This window comes from Dama dama, chromosome 8, assembly GCF_033118175.1.
Source record: "Dama dama isolate Ldn47 chromosome 8, ASM3311817v1, whole genome shotgun sequence".
In the NCBI taxonomy this organism is placed as follows: Eukaryota; Metazoa; Chordata; class Mammalia; order Artiodactyla; family Cervidae; genus Dama; species Dama dama.
In genome coordinates, this window is record NC_083688.1 from 9,824,737 (window position 1) to 9,842,121 (window position 17,385).

The 17,385-nt window shown below is 53.9% G+C and overlaps 1 protein-coding gene and 1 pseudogene across 1 annotated transcript in view; one reads left to right on the forward strand and one right to left on the reverse strand.

The window, feature by feature from the left end:
- Positions 1–1,277: 1,277 nt before the first annotated feature.
- On the forward strand, positions 1,278–1,773 carry LOC133060368 (small ribosomal subunit protein eS10-like; annotated as a pseudogene).
- Positions 1,774–8,062: 6,289 nt separating this feature from the next.
- Positions 8,063–17,385, reverse strand: part of SLC9A1 (solute carrier family 9 member A1) — a 51,263-nt gene continuing 41,940 nt past the window's right edge. Inside the window, exons 4-12 of the mRNA XM_061148311.1 lie at positions 16,661–16,878; positions 15,341–15,543; positions 13,592–13,681; positions 13,046–13,116; positions 12,750–12,923; positions 12,415–12,529; positions 12,145–12,246; positions 10,582–10,654; positions 8,063–9,949 (exon numbers count right to left, since the gene is read on the reverse strand). Coding sequence (XP_061004294.1) covers positions 9,603–9,949; positions 10,582–10,654; positions 12,145–12,246; positions 12,415–12,529; positions 12,750–12,923; positions 13,046–13,116; positions 13,592–13,681; positions 15,341–15,543; positions 16,661–16,878 — 1,393 coding nt within the window. The 3' untranslated portion in view covers positions 8,063–9,602. The remainder of the gene's footprint in view (positions 9,950–10,581; positions 10,655–12,144; positions 12,247–12,414; positions 12,530–12,749; positions 12,924–13,045; positions 13,117–13,591; positions 13,682–15,340; positions 15,544–16,660; positions 16,879–17,385) is intronic.

Sequence of the window (17,385 nt, forward strand, 5' to 3'; positions counted from 1 at the left end):
TGACTGGTTACCATGGAGGAAAAAGCACAGACATGATTTCCAAATGAGTCTGCATAGTATGTTAGCACCAGCCACAAATGGATTAACTGCCACATTAAAGCCACACTCAGAGTGTCTCTAAAAGATGAAGAGATATCCTCCTATGGTTATATTGATTGTCCATTTTGCATGGAAGGAGAGATGACTAGAGGTACAGATCTCTGATTCATGAGCAGTGGGTTAACAAGTTGAGTGGCTGCTCAGGGACTTGAAAATAAGAGTGGAAGATTGGTGATGAAGAGGTAAGAGGTCTAAGGGAAAGATTTATGGATGAACTGCTTGAAATGGGCAGAGGTGGTGAAACTATTTTAACTCACACAAGTGTCCTCAGAGGGAATCCATTGTGAGGGAGTGTCTCAGTGGTCAGGTGGACAAGATTACCTAATCTGTTGATGTCATTCCTTTACAAGCTACTCTGGCTCTGGCTCAATGGGCCCACACACAGAGTGGCATGTGGCAGGGAGAGAGGCCATTCATAGTGTGGTAGACAAATAATGACCTGCCAAAGATGTCCATGTCCTAGACTTCCCTGGTGGTCCAGTGGTTAAGAATCTGCCTGCCAGTGTAGGGGACATGGGTTTGATCCTTGGTTCTGGAAGGCTCCACACACTACAGGGTAACTAAGCCCATGTACCACAACTGCTGAGCGCATGTTCTAGAGCTTGTGCTCCACAACAAGAGAGGCCACGGCAATGAGAAGCTCAAGCACCTCAACAAAGAGTAGCCCCCGCTTGGTGCAACTAGAGGAAGTCCATGTGCAGCAATGCAGACCCAGCACAGTCAAAAAATAAAGAGATGTCCACATCCTAATCCGAGGATTAGGATCCTAATTAGGATTAGGATCTGTGAATATATTTTATAGGGCAAAGGGTAAATAAAGGTTCAGTTTGGTCGCTCAGTCATATCCGACTATTTGTGACCCCGTGGACTGTAGCACGCCAGGCCTCCCACTCCATCACCAACTCCTGGAGTTTACTCAAACTCACGTCCATTGAGTTGGTGATGCCATCCAACCATCTCATCCTCTGTTGTCCCCTTCTCCTCCCGCCTTCAATCAATCCCAGCATCAGGGTCTTTTCAAATGAGTCAGTTCTTCACATCAGGTGGCCAAAGTATTAGAGTTTAAGTATTGGAGTTTAAAAACTGGGCAAAAAAATTAAAGTCACTAATCAGCCGACCTTAAAAATAGGGAGATTCTCGCTTTTCCAGCTCCAGCCCTGGACGCAGCAACCATTGCGATGTTGATGCCCAAGAAGAACCGGATTGCCATTTATGAACTCCTTTTTAAGGAGGGGGTGATGGTGGCCAAGAAGGATGTCCACATGCCCAAGCACCCGGAGCTGGCAGACAGGAACGTGCCTGATCGTCACGTCATGAAAGCTATACTGTCTCTCAAATCGCGAGGCTACGTGAAGGAACAGTTTGCCTGGAGACACTTCTACTGGTACCTCACCGATGAGGGCATCCAGTACCTCCACAGTTACCTCCACTGGCCCCCTGAGATCGTGCCTGCCAACTCTGCGCCACAGCCGTCCTGAGACTGGCCGGCCATGGTCCAAAGGTCTGGAGGGAGAGTGACCTGCAAGACTCACATGAGGGGAAGCTGACAGAGACATCTACAGATGAAGTGCCGTGCCCCCTGGTGCCAAGAATGCCGAGGCTGAGGCTGGGTCAGCAACTGAATTCCACTTTGGAAGTGGATTTGGTCGTGGATGCGGTCAGCCACCTCAATAATCTGAAAGAGATTGTTTTGGGTTGAATAGCCTGTAATCAGAAAAATTTTTTTAAAAAATAGGGAGATTCTCCTGAATTATCTAGATGGACCCAGTGTCATCACAAGAGTCCTTAAATGTGGAAGCAGGAGGCAGAGTCAGAGGCAGGGTGGGGAGAAGTGAGAGTCTCCTGGCCATGGCTGGTTTTGAAGATGGAAGGAGGGAACAAGTCAGGGAACGCAGGCAGCCTCTAGACACTGGAAAAGGCAAGAAAACAGATTCTCCTCTAGAGACTCCAGAAAGGACTGCAGCCTTGCCGACACCTTGATTTTAGCCCGTGCTCAAGTCATTTCAGTCGTGTCCAACTCTATGAGACTCTATGGACCGTAGCCCACCGGGCTCCTCTGACCATGGGATTCTCCAGGCAAGAGTACTGGAGTGGGCTGCCATGCCCTCCTCCAGGGGATCTTTCCTACCCAGAGATCGGACTCACATCTCTTCTGTCTCCTGCATTGGCAGGCAGGTTCTTTACCACTAGAGCCACTTGGGAAGCCCTTGATTTTAGCCCAGTTAGACTCATTTTAGGCTTATGACCTCCCAAACTCTAAGATAATGAACTTGTGTTGTTTTAAGCCACCAAGTTTTCGGTAATTTATTTCAGCAGCCAAATAAATCAGCACACATAGACACAACAGATTTCCCTCACCAAATCTGATCAGGCAGTGGGCACTGCTGAGTGCTCAAGCTGCCATCCGCGAAGACCCAGCTGAGCTTCTTGTTTGGAACTATTCCCTGGGGCAGTGGTTCTCAAAGTGTGGACCAGGAAGACTCTTCCATGGGTTCTATGAGGTCAGATCTACTTTATTAATATTAAGACAGTGTTTGCCTTTTTCTTTCAGTGGTGAATAGTGGAATATTCCAGAGGCTACACAGCATGTATACAACAGACTGAATGCTGAATGCTGAAGCAGATCTGAGAATCTAGCTGTCTCTTATTAAGCCAGATTCTAAAGAGATCTGCAGGGACTTCCCTGGACATCAGGTGGTTAGGACTCCGCACTTCCATTGCAGGGGGCACGGGTTCAATCCCTGGTCAGGGAACTAAGATCCCACGTGCCTCACAGCATGGTCAAAAAAGAGAGAGATTTGCAAACACGTCAAATCACGGCACTCTTCTCACAATTTCTGTTTTCAAAAAGTTATTTTCATTAAAATGTTATGTTACTATGTAATGGGTTTATTAGTTTTAAATAGTGTAGCACTTTAACTTCTAATCCAGTAAAATAGATATAACCCACATAAACAAAAACCCTTTACAATTTTTAAGAGTATAACCTTTCAATAATTTTGAAGAGTGTAAAAGGATCCCAACACCAAAAAAAAAAAATCTGAGAACCACCGCCCTTCAGGGACCAGCCAGCTATCTATTGGCAGGTTGAGTGCGTTGTCCCCTTGCTTCATAAAGGATCAGTTATCTATTCCCTCAAGGTTATAAATATGCATTCCTGCTATGGACTTGCCTTCCCCGCCTGGAGTGCTTCTGCCAGCCTCGTCATTTCTGTACTTGCTTGTTCATCACCCTGCTGTCCCCCACACAGCCTATTTTCCTTTTATGGTGAAGGGCATGGAGCAATGGCCTCGCCCATGGAAGCACTGGACATACAATGTGTCCCATCGCTCAGAGGCAGCTGATCCAATCCAGAAACCTCCAGTGCCAGCTGGGAGACAGCAACTTGGGTTACTGACATGCGGGATGCTGTGTAAGTTTAAAATCAGTGGCTCCGCCTCTCTCACAGCCTGAATGCAGAGGCCCAGGGACCAAGCAGTGGAGATGAGGGTGGCTCTTCTATGATTCCAAATAACCTGGAGGAATTTTTGCTTTCCCTCTCTCGACTTTGTGTTCAGTGGGCCTGGAGGGAACACAGATGTGGTTCCCTGAAGTCAGAGGTAGGGTCTTCCTTCTGGTCATTTTGAGCTCTGAATATTGCTTAACTCAAATGTAGAGAGGGGATCAAGTGTACCAGGTAGGGTGATGAATCTAGAAAAGGGAGGGAGGGCAGGAAAGCCACGTCTAGAGTCCGGACTGACAGCGCTTCTCAGCTCTCCCATGTCTAATAGCGACAGTGGGAAATGGCAACCCAACAAACTGAAGACCAATACAAACCTGAATTCCATAGGAGTAAAGACTGAGGACACACACACACACATTATAAAGACCCAGACACACACACACACACACACACATTGTAAAGACCCAGATACACACACACACACACACACACACACACACACACACACACAAAGACCCAGACACACACACACACATTGTAAAGACCCAGATACACACACACATTGTAAAGACCCAGATACACACACACACACATTGTAAAGACCCAGATACACACACACACTGTAAAGACCCAGATACACACACACACACATTGTAAAGACCCAGATACACACACACACACACACACACACACACACACTGTAAAGACCCAGATACACACACACACACACATTGTAAAGACCCAGATACACACACACACACACATTGTAAAGACCCAGATACACACACACACACACACACACACTGTAAAGACCCAGATACACACACACACACACACTGTAAAGACCCTGATACACACACACATTGTAAAGACCCAGATACACACACACACACACACACTGTAAAGACCCAGATACACACACACACACACACACTGTAAAGACCCAGATACACACACACATTGTAAAGACCCAGATACACACACACACACATTGTAAAGACCCAGATACACACACACACACACACTGTAAAGACCCAGATACACACACACACACACACTGTAAAGACCCAGATACACACACACACACATTGTAAAGACCCAGATACACACACACACACTGTAAAGACCCAGATACACACACACACACACATTGTAAAGACCCAGATACACACACACACACACATTGCAAAGACCCAGATACACACACACACACACACACTGTAAAGACCCAGATACACACACACACACACACACACTGTAAAGACCCAGATACACACACACACACATACATTGTAAAGACCCAGATATACACACACACACACACACACACACACACTGTAAAGACCCAGATACACACACACACACACACATTGCAAAGACCCAGATACACACACACACACACACTGTAAAGACCCAGATACACACACACACACACACACATTGCAAAGACCCAGATACACACACACACACACACTGTAAAGACCCAGATACACACACACACACACACACATTGCAAAGACCCAGATACACACACACACACACACTGTAAAGACCCAGATACACACACACACACACACACATTGCAAAGACCCAGATACACACACACACACACACACACACACACACTGTAAAGACCCAGATATACACACACACACACACACACATTGTAAAGACCCAGATACACACACACACACACATTGCAAAGACCCAGATACACACACACACACACACACATACACACACACACACACACTGTAAAGACCCAGATACACACACACACACACACATACTGTAAAGACCCAGATACACACACACACACACACACACTGTAAAGACCCAGATACACACACACACACACACACACACAGAATAAAGGGCCACACCAGCCAAAGTGCTGGCAGCTGGTGAGAAGGCCATGGAAGGGGTGGGAGGAGGAAGGCATGACTGCTTACACAGGTCTCGCGACCAGCTACAAAAAGCGGGACTGGAGCAGGTTTCTGCTGTTATCCCTCCTCTACTGTCTTGCTGAAAGAGCCTTGATGATGACTGAGTTAGGTTCCCGGTGAGTGTGATTGAAGGATAACAATGATGTTGTAAGACAAGGATATGGTGGGCTGATGAGATTGTTTTTTTTTCTTCCTCTTAGGGATGAGCTTTCTTTAATAAACTCTTAATTTTAAGAATTGAGGTGAAATTCACATAACACAAAACAAGCCATTTTAAAGTGAACAATCAGTGGCACTTGTGCAACCATCACCATGATCTATTTTCAAAGCTCTTTCATTACTCTAAACGGCTAAATCCTATAGCCGTTAAGCAATAGGGACACACATTTTTCATCTGAAGGACGACAGTGAATGGTGAGGGGGAGGAGAAGGAATGGCTCTGCCTTCTCTCTAAACCCTCTCCCCTTGTTCCACTACTGAAGGCTCATCTGTGTGAACTGCGCTAGTGAAGTTGCTAGCTGCCTCATTTCCCTTTCCCATGGGTCTGACCAAGGGGAGGCACCAGCAGGATCAAAGTCCGGGTATTTCTCCTCTGGCTCCCTGCCTGGCAGGGGCTGTGTCCTGACCCCTGTGGCTGCAGCTCCAGCAAGGCAGCCCCTCCCCGTCCTAACAGCTTCTTCCTCTGGCCCTTCAGCTCCCTGTAGTGTGATCCCCTTGCGTCCCATCCCTGGTTAAGTTCCCTTAACCCTGCCCACACCCCTGTAAGGAATTCCTTAGTTGAAGGTTCTTCAGTAACCCTTTGAGTGTTCCATCCATTTCTTGCTGGGAAACTGTTACAGGAATGGATGCTGTGGCCCCTCCCTATGGTCTTTTTGACACCGATCACTTCAGATTTTATGGATCAAACCAGCTCCTTGCCAAGTCTGGGCAAGGAGAGGCTATCCTCCACAAGGCAGGTCCCAGGGGTGCCTGGGGTGTGTGCCAAGGCCTCACTGCCCTCTGGTGGTCAGCTTCTGGAAGTGCACCTCACGGACCCAACTTCAGCGGAACTAAGCCCAGGCACTGTGCTGAGACCACTACACTCCTGAGCACGTTCCATCCAGGGGTTAGTGTCCCCACTTTACAATGGAGGGCCTCTTCCTTGCCCGTAGCATAAACCAAAATCTTGACCGTGGGCTTCCAGGTCCCACCTTCACCTCCCTGCCTGTCACTCTCTGACCCAGCCACACCAGCCTTTCCTCAGCTCCTAGGGTGTTCCCACATATGGCTCCCAGCTAGAATATTTGGGAACTCGCACAAACCTTCTTCACTGGGTTAACCTCTGCTCATCCTGTAGTTCTCTCCTAGGATATCACATAGAAAAGTCCTGCTCAACACCCCTCCTTCCCTTGTCACACAGAGAGACACACACACACAGACATAGATACACACAGACATAGATACACACACAGACACACAGAGACACACACACAGATATAGATACACACAGAGACACACAGACACAGAGAGATACACAGACATAGATACACACAGACATACACACACACACATACAGGCATATACACACAGACACACACACACAGAGACACACACACAGATATAGATACACACAGAGACACACAGACACACACACAGACACATAGATACACAGAGACACAGAGAGATACACAGACATAGATACACACAGACACACACACACACACATACATAGGCACATAGATACACATAGATGCACACACAGAGACAGACACACAGAGATACACACAGAGACACAGACACATAGATACACAGAGAGAGAGACACAGAGACACACACACACAGACACACACATAGACATAGATACACACAGACACACACACAGATACACACATAGAGACACAGAGACACACACACAGATAAAGACATACGGAGACACACACAGAGACACAGAGAGAGACACACAGACACAGATGCATAGAGACACACACAGACACACATATACACACACACACACAGACACACATCAGAAACACACAGACACACACAGAGATAGACACACGGAGACACACACAGAGATACAGAGAGAGACACAAAGACACAGACACACAAATACACACACAGACACACACACCAGAAACACACAGACACACAGGCACATAAATACACACACACACACAGACACACACACACAGAGACACAGACACACACACAGACACACACACAGAGACACACAAATACACACAGACACACAGGCACATAGATACACACAGATAAAGACACACGGAGACACACACAGAGACACACACACACAGATACAGAGACACACAGACACATACACACAGACACACACACATAGACACATAGGTACACACACACAGAGACACACACACACGGCTTTCCTGGCGGGACAGGAGCCTGAGGGCTGGGCACCTCCTGCTCTGCTCACACCCGTGTCCCGGGTGCTGGGTCCACAGGAATCAGCACACCAGCACCCAACATGGACTGTTCTCGGTGCCGGCCACCGAGCCAAGCCCTTCGGGTGCCTGGGCCGCCTTCCTCCCCCCAAATCCCTGGTGCCCAGGAAGCAGCCCTCAACTCTATAAAAAACTCACACGGATTTATTAGAATATGAAAAAGATTCGGTTTCTTCTGTACAGGCGGCGGAGCGGCAGCAGCTGTGGTGGCTTTGAACGTGGTTGTCGACGTCACCCTGCACGGTGACTCCTGCCCAAAACAGCACTTACATGGAGAGGAGGGGGAGATGAGCGCCCACTGCCCAGTCCACTGGGGAGGGGGATGCTCTGACTATTGCACGATCCTGGGGAGAGGAGTACCCTAGACAGAAGGACAGAGACCACTAGGCCTGGGCCTGGCCCATGGCGGCCATGGGAGTAGGAGTGTATTTCTGTGAGCAAAGGCCTCTGGGGGCCCAGGACTCCGCTCACCCACCAGCCCTGGCCAGTGGGAGATACTCAGGGGACACCCCCGCCCCCCGAGGACAGGGCGCCACAGCAAGCTGAGTGCAGTGCTTACAGGAGAGGTTCCGGGGCCAACGAGGACGGGCAGGGGGCGGAGAGAAAGAACAGGCCAGCAGGAGCGGAGGGCCGGGCCCAAGAGAAAGAAGGTCCCAAGAGGCCCAGCATCTATGAGTTAGAGAAAGTCATGATTGGGGTGTTCGTGTGTGTGTGTGTGTGTGTGTGTGTGTGCATGTGTTGGAGGCGGGGTGGTGAGGTCATTTCTGAAATCAGAGCCCTGTGGACAGACAGAGGACTGATTTGGGGAAGAGTGTTGGGCAGACAGGCACGTATGCGGATGAGTGATGCTCTGGAGTAGGATGGTGGGAGTTCTGTTCAGGCAGGGGTTTTCAAAAATGTTTTAAAAACAGGAATGCCCTCTGTGCAAATAGAATCGTACATGGAAGTGTGAACAAACAAAACAGATACAAAGGCAGCACTCTCCAGAGCTCCGATCAGCAGCCCCTGAAGGGCCCAGTGGTCCCCGCTGGAGCCCAGTTTGGAGAAGCTGAGTCCCAGCTCCAGACAGAGCTCAGAGGTGCCCTCAGCCTGCAGCTCTGAGTAAGGACAGGTCAGGTGAGGTGGCCAGTGTGAGAGCCGCCAGGAGGACGGCATGGCTACGGGTCCCCAACTCCTCCCCAAGTCCACAGGTCCCCGACCCCTCCCCAAGTCCGACGCCTGGTCCCCTAGTCTCTTCCCTGTTAATGGAGGCCCCGGCTCCTTCCCTTCCCAGGAGGGACCAAGGTTGAGCCAGAGGCTCTTTGGTTAGAAACTAAGATTGATTTGAATGAGCAGGGTGACGGAATGGGAGGGGCCCCGCAGAGGTCTAGGGGACTCGGAGGCCCTGGTCCAGGTAGGGAGAGAGCTTGGCTCGGGAGGGGGCAGGTCCGCCTCCGATGGATGGATCAGGAAGGCAGTTCTGGCAGGAGGGAGGACGCTTCCCGGGAGGCGGGGGGAAGCCGTGCTGCGGTGGGGGCTGTGGGCCCAGCTGCCATGCGGTGGGGGAGGGCCGGGGCCAGTCCAGGTCGGGAAGGACGAGGGGAACCCCCCGCCCCGCCAGCAGCCCCGGCTCTGGTGGGAGAGTCCGTGGTGGGACGGGCACCGCCCGCTGGCCCCCCGGTGCTACTGGCCCTTGGGGATGAAAGGCTCTCCCTCCCCAGGCTCGGGGTGGGGGCCTGGGTCACTGAGGCAGCGCTGTATCCTCTGAGAGCTGGGGCTGTCGCTAGGTGCCGGGGTGAAGACGTCGTCGGTGCCCGGGGACGAGGGCTCCTTGGTCCGCATCGTGAGGCCCTCGTCGGGGTCCTCATCGTCCTCCTCCTCCTCGGCCAGCCTCCCCGGATCCCGGCTCAGCCCCAGGACCTTGCCCTTCAGCTCCTCGTTCACCAGGTCCACGGACTCGGGCGACTGCGGGGAGGCCGGGTCGATGGTGATCACAGGCAAGTCGGCCTTGGGCTCATAGGCTAATGGGTCTGTGAACCAAGAGCAAGGTGCAAGCTGGCTTCCGCCCCTGAGCCCTCCCAGTGCATGGCCCATCTCTGCCCGCAAAGAGCCTGCCTGTGAGTGCGGTGATCCTAGTATGCTTCAAATCACTCCACACGGGCCTTTTATGAGCCCTGTCACCTGGCCAATAGTTCCTTCTCCCCTCGGACTGCACTCTCCCAGGTAGGACTGTGCTCCCCTGCTCAGCCCTGGGGCTCCCACAGGAGTCCTTGCTCGGACGAAGAGTTCAGACTCCCTCCCGAGTCACCCATCCTGGAAGGCCTGCCCTTGGTCCCGGACATGTCAGAAAGCCCAACAGTGCAGCCCCCTCCGGCCTCCCCAGTGGGCACCCGGCTCCTCAGCATGAGCCTCCCCATGGAGCACTCTGTCCCTGGGGAGGACAGCAGGGCCACTCTTCTGGGGGGCCCCCCCTCTGGTGAACCCCCAACTCCACCTGATATAGGAGGAGTTCACGGCTTGGGAAGAAGGCAGGGCCGGAGAAGCCCGTCCTCTCTGCAGACCCTCTGAGGCCCGGGCCCTGTTGGAGCCTCATCTTCAGGAGACAGTGGCCCCGTGCCCAGCCTCGAGGCCCGTCGCCAGGGCCCCCCGCGCCCTGCCTTACCTGAGCCGATGCGGGCCCGCGACATGGTGGGCGAGTCCAGCTTGTGGGCTGGCACCGTCAAGTAGTTGTTGATCTGACAGAGGAAGAGCAGATGGGGTTGGGGGGTGGGAGGTAAGCAGAGGCGGCCCCTCTGGACGGCGCCCCGGGCCGTGGCCGCACACCCTCCTTTGTGTGCCCAGGGCGCCCGCTCCCTCTCCACCCATGCCCGTGGCGAGCCTGGGCCAGTGCTGGGTCCTGAGGGCTTGGCCCAGCTTCTTGTCAGGCTCTGGGGTGACCTTGAACACCCATGTCTGTTCAAGGGTGTTGAACAGACCTGTCCCACCTCTCCCATGGGGACACCGGCCCAGCCTCTAGCTCTAGCCCTCATCTGCCGCTGAGGACAGGCCCACGTAGTCAACTCAGGATGTCACCCAGGCCCTGGACAACCCCCGGGATTCCCAGTGGAACATGCTCCGACTGAACTCAGCTTATCTTCCTTCCAAACCGGCTCCTGCCTCAGTGTCCCCTCAGCCACCCCACCCACCTACCCCAATCAAAGGCCAGACATGACCCCTGCCTCCTTTTCCCCTTCCCTGGGTCCCACCTCAAACTGGTAACCAAGTCTCGCCACTTGACCTCCTCAATGTCCCTTGAATCTGCCTGCTCCTCCCCTCCCCCCGCCACCCCACAAGTCCACCCACACCCCTTCCCATGTGCTTCCCTTCTGAGAACCCTTCATGACTTCTCCATGCTTTGGAAGGAAGCCCAAACCTTTAACACCCATTGAAAGCTTCCTTGAAAGCTGAGCCCCCTCAACCTGTGGTCAGGAACTTAGGCATAGTTTCTTCCCTTCTGCCTGGCCCTGCCCCAGCCCACACTCCCGCCCCTGTGACTCTCATTCCTAAGCGCACTCTGACCACTTCCTTGTTCGAGGTGCTCAGAGCCCCTTGCACTTCCGGTTCTGCCCGGGGCCACTGCGTGCGGGCCACTGCGTGCGAAGCTCCGCAAGGGAGGGACTGGGCTGGTTCACCATCCGATTCACGGAGGCAATTCTGCCGCTTGGCACTTAGGGAGAGCTCCACAAATATTTTCCTGAATGAGTGAATGAAGGCATGTGTGTCTTACTTTCTGATTCTTAGTTTTCCTTTTCTGAGCCTTAGTTTTCCTTTCCTCTGAGCCTTAGTTTTCTCACTAGAAAATGAGATGTTAGGGCAGGTGGATAGACTCTTCTAGATCTGATAACCGAGGACACAGTGGGGAAGGGGGGCCTCTTTGCTGCTCTGAGTGGAGAAGAGGTGGAGAAGGCAGCTTTCTGGAACCTTCCCTGGGCCCCAGCCTTTGAAACACGTGGGGTTTGTGTGTGTGTTCAGTTGCTAAGTTGTGTCTGACTCTTTGCAACCCCATGGACAGGGGAGCCTGGAGGGCTACAGTCCATGGAATTTTCCAGGCAAGAACACTGGAGGAGGCTAAAACACCAGATGGGAGTGGCTCTGTCTCCCAGGGGGCTGGGTGGTGGTGGTGCAGGCAGAGGAAGAGCCCAGGTTCCCAGAGAAAGGCGGGAGCTGGCTCCAGCTCCGGACACACCTTCTGCTCCAGTTGCCGGGCCTTCTGTCTCCGGAGCAGCATCTGGTTCCAGGCCTCCTCGTAGGGGTCGGCCACCAGCGTGTGTCTGTTGTAGGACCGCAGCTGTGGGAGGAACAGCTGTCAGGCAGGCCTGGCCAGGCCCTGGAAGCTGGGCCTGGAGGGGTTGGGGTGGCTCTGGGCACGTGGTGCGGAGGAGGGTGGGGTGGGGTTGGGGAGGGGGGTGCTCCTCTGCAGTAAGTGAGGTGGGCTGGGCGGGGAGCAGCCCCTCACCCGCTGCCTGGTCTTCTGCAAGTTGTTCCTCAGGATTTTGCGGATCTCTTCTTCCTTGTCCTTCGACAGTGCTGGCAGGATGCGCTCGGCCGGCAGGGACTTGGGGTGGATGTTCCTGGGATAACGGGGCACAGATTAGAAAATTCCTGGGACTCTGGGGGCTGGGCCAGGGTCAGAAGGGTCCCCTGGGGATGAACCGGTTGGGCGCGCCAAGCCTTGGGTCCTCAGTGTGGCCTGCCCGCCTGGTGAAATGACCCAGGGGCCCACTCCAGGTGGGTGTTGAGGGGTCGGCGTGTGGCTTGCAGAAGCGGCCGGGGTTGGCCACTAGCACTCACTGCATGGAGACGGTGGAGACGGCCGATGGGATCTTGCCCATGCCCCCACTTTCCACCAGCTCGATGGCCTGCTTCATCTCCATCTTGTGGTAGAAAGCGATCAGCTGGGGCTCCTTGGAGCGCTCGCCAGCTATCAGACACTTCTTCACGTACTTCTTATTAAAGCGGTTGAGCCTGGTGGGAGGCGGGAGGAGATGGGTGAAGCCAGCTCCTGCGATGGGACGATGCCCAGGCCCCCGGGGGGAGACCCTTACCTGCCCCTTCCCACCCTCTTGCCCACCAGGCCTGCCACCTACTTGTCTTTCCAGTGGTGGTGGCCGTAGTGGCCACAGATGTCCTCGATGCCTGTCAGAAGGTGGTCCAGGAACTGAAACGTGCCCAGGGCCAGGTCAAGCCTCACTACTCGGCTCCTCCCGGACCAAGACTCCTGAATGGGCCCCCCACCTTCCACCCGAGCGCTGCTCTGCTCAGCCCAACCCTGTAGTTTCAGAAGCAGCCAGGAGGTGGCACCCAGACCCCACTCATCCTGAACCTCTGTGGACCCCTCCAGCCTTCTGCCACTGGGGCCCGGCTGAACCCCCTTCTCTGAACCCACTTGTGCCCAGCACCTGGGACAGGTTCCTGCAGAGGCAGAGACCGTATGACGCCCCCACCTCAGGTTCCTGGCTGCTCACACCGCCCCTCCCTATGGGGCGACCTGGTGACCTCAGGAGGCGGAAGGACCACCCCGGCACTGGATGAGGGAGGAGGGGCTGACTGAGGTCATGGATGCAAGGCCTAGCTGACCCCCCGCTCCCTAAGCCTCCTCCTGCAACACAGGGCCCAGGCCCAGCTTCCGGTACCTGCGTGTGGATCTCCTCGTTAATAGATCGCTTCGTTTCTTGCTTTTTCTTCACAGCCAGCAGGTCTACCAGGGGCCGAATGGTCATGCCCTGAGGGGCGGGTGGGTGTCAGGCAGTCCAGTTCTGCCACCCTGGCGGGGAGGCCACAGAGGTCCCCCACCCTAAGGTCCCTGAGACTGGGATGCCCTTGGCTCTGACGTCCCCAATCTCCCAACATCCAAGCTGCACTTATATTAAGCCCACTTCTTCCTGAAGACATAACTAGGGGTTTCACATCCAGCCAAGGGACTCACACACAGGTCATCTAGCCCGGGCCAGAGTTCAAGCGTGAGCTCCACCACAAATGTGTTCTGTCACCCCAGGGAAGTCAGGCCTGCCTAACTGGGAGGACCACGTCTGCTCTGGCCCCCTTGCAGGTTTGTGACCCAGAAGGACCTAGTAAGAACAGCAGTAGCTAATCTAACTACACACTTGTCTAGTGCCAGGGCCAGTGGTGTTTTTACTAGAATTAGCATTTCAATACCTACAATGACCCTAAGAGGTAAGCCCCTTCCTTGACCCCATTGTACAGATGAGGAAACTGAGGCTGAGGGAGGCTGAGTAACTTCCTAAGGTCTCACAGAAGTAGTAAAGCAGGATTCAAACTCAGGCAGGGAGGTCCCTACCTCAATGCTGCATTCATTAAAAACTGACTTAGTAAACCATCGGCATATACAACTGCAAAATCAAGGTGATAAAATGTTTTTGAAGATGGAAGCAGGGCAAGACGACCAAAGAGGTAGCCTGTTCTCCTTTTAAAAGACAGAAGGCAAGTGCAGCCCCAGGAAGTTTGCTCTATGCTGTTTTCTCCGGAGAAGGCAATGATGCTTCCCATTGAGGGCTTGTCCAGGGTTACTATTCAGGAAAGATGGAGTGGGTGGTAGAGAAACACATAGAGCGAACACACAGATGAAGTGTTTCTCACTTGCCCAAAGTCACGGGTCAGATAATGAGAAATGATTTACATCATCTCAGGCTGGGCTCCCTCAGGGACTCAAGGGGTGGGTGAGGTTCTTGGCTAAGCCTGGGTTGTTCAAATGCATAGAAATCATGGCCAGTAGCTGGAAGGATTCTTCAGGATCATCCGGTCCAGTCCCTTCACTTCACAGATGGGGATCTGAGAGCCAGAGATGGGAGGAGAATCTTTCCGGGGTCACACTGATAGCAGCAGAGCTCAGGAGAGCTCTGGCTAACGACCTCCTACTGCGTAGCTCAGGGACCTTTTTGCCTTTCCAGTCCCTGTGGTGTGCTACTGTCCCCATTTGATTGATGGAGAAGCTGAGACCCTAAGATATTAAACCGCTTCCCTAACTCTGGGAGTTGGTGATGCACAGGGAGGCCTGGCGTGCTGCGGTTCACGGGGTTACAGAGTCGGACACGACTGAGCAGCTGAACTGAACTAAATCCCTACCGTGAGCTTCATGGCCCTGCTGAGTGGACCCGCCCCTGTTGATGCTACCTGGGCTCCTAACTAAGCTGGGCAGCACCACTCCACAAGGACGCGTGATCCAACCCTCCCTTTACAACTGAGCACAGTGAGGCCCACAAAGGTGCAGAGGCTTGTCCGGGGCTGCCTGAGGTACTGGGGGAGCTGGAACTACAACCCATGCTCCCCGCCGCCCCCCCCGCCCCATCCCCGCTTGGTCATGTGCTTCCTCTTTCCTGGCAGAGTCAGCTCCCCGGGCAGGGCTGCTCCACCCTGTCCAGCACCTGCACAAAGACGGTGAAAAAGATGACGGTGATGATGGCCGTGAGGAACAGGTCACACATAGGGAAGTGCTTCTTGTCCAGGAGGTAGCCCAGGGAGAAGGCGATGGCCCCTCGCAGGCCCCCGTAGGCGATGATGAACTGGTCCTTGGGGGTCAACTTCACGATGCGGAACTTGTTGATAAACCAGGTCAGGCCCAGCACGCCTGCCAGGGAGGGGAAGCAAGGGGTCAGACTGTCCCAGCCCCTCACGGCTTCTGCAGCTGGGAGATTTCTCTGTCTGGAGGAAGCCTCCATTGGTAAACCCACTCATATCTCGGGTGCCTCAGTTCAAGGTGCTCTAATCCCTCCATCCAAGAGTTGGGTGGATCTTTGAGGGGGTCCCGCAACCTGGGTATACTATAGAGACATTACAGATGCCTCCAGGGGCTGGAGGGCAGGAGGGTATCAGGAAAAGAGATGAGATGAGACTGGCTTCAAGTTGATACCTATTAAATATGATAGGTACACGGGGCCTACTTTTCTATGTGTTTGAAATTTTCTGTAATAAAAAGTTGTTTAAAAATGCTAGGGCTTCCCTGGTGGTCCGGTCCAGTGGTTAAGACTTCATGCTTGCACTGCAGAGAGCACGAGTTCAATTCTTGGTTGAGGAACTAAGATCGTACGTGCAGCATGGCCAGAAAAAAAAAAAACTGCAGAGGGAGGTCGGAGTCCAATCTCAACCCCATAGACCCAGGATCTCCAGAGGATGAGGCCCAGGATGAAAGGGTTTTTAAGACAGCACAAGTTAAGTGCCACGCCCAGACCTAACCTCAGAGAGGAGGTGAGATCCATGGGTGGAAGCCACACGGTCACCGAGGTAATGTGTATCTGGAAGGTGAAGCAGCTGCCCAAGGGCCTGAGGCCTTGTGCCCAGGGGTGGCCTGGTGTGCCCCGGGGCTGGCAGCCTCGGTTGGGAGGCGCTGCAGAAGACTCCGCAAGTGCCAAAGTCACACGTGGGAAGAGGCGGTGCAAAGACCATAGGCCTGAACACAGATCTGGCTCTGGGGGCCTCAGTCCCCTCCTCAGATACGGAGTGGCTCAGAGTCCCAGGGCTGCTGAGGCCTCTTCCACCCCCACACCATGGCTGTCTCCCCTCCGGGAGCACAGCCCTCTGTCCTCTCCAGGGCCCATCAGGGCCTCAGCGCTGTGGGGAGCGGAGTGGGGAAGCCCCCTGTCCTGAGGGGGGTCGGGAGCAGCCCGGAGCCAAGCCCGCCATCTCTGCACACAGTGTGCACCCAGCTGCCACGCGCACACACACCCCTCCCTGGGCCCACGACTCACCCAGCACTCGGGCGATGAGGCAGAAGAGAAGGGTGCTGATGACAAACGTCCAATTCCAGTGGTGGGAGCCGGCCACGGTGGAGACACCCAGGAAGATGAAGATGAGGGTTTCGCTGACGCTGCTCCACATTTTGAGGAAATACTTGATGGTCGTGTGGGACTTGTGGGAGATGTTGGCCTCCACGTAGGGGCGCATCACCACGCCCGAGGCAATGAGTCTGGGGGTCAGGGGAGGAAAGAGTGGGGAGCAGGGTTCAGAGTCGAGCCGCACCCTCCCAGGGCGCCTCCAGCGCCAGGGAGGCGGGCAGGGGCCGGGCGCCTGAACTCCTCTCGTGGGTCAGATGCCCCTGCCGGCTTCCAACCCCTGTTCTCAATCCTCTCAGCCAACCCTGCAGATGCGGGCATATTCTGGCATTTTCCAGATGAGAGATCTGATCCATGCAGAAATAAAGTCACCTGCCCACGGTCACACTGCCAGGGAGTGGCAGAGCTAAGATACAAACATAAAAAGTTCTGCCCGGTTCCTAAGCCTGGGCCTTCTCCCCAAGGCCACACGGTCTCTCCACCTCACCTCAGGTCTCTGGCCATAGGTTTATCCTCCAGAGTGTGGTGTCCCCTTAACACCTGGGGGTCCCCACAGGGAGCTGTCTTCCGAGCGGCAGCCCAAGCCCTTCCCAGCCGGGCACCCACACTCGGGCTCCACTCCCACTGGCCCAGCCTTCTCA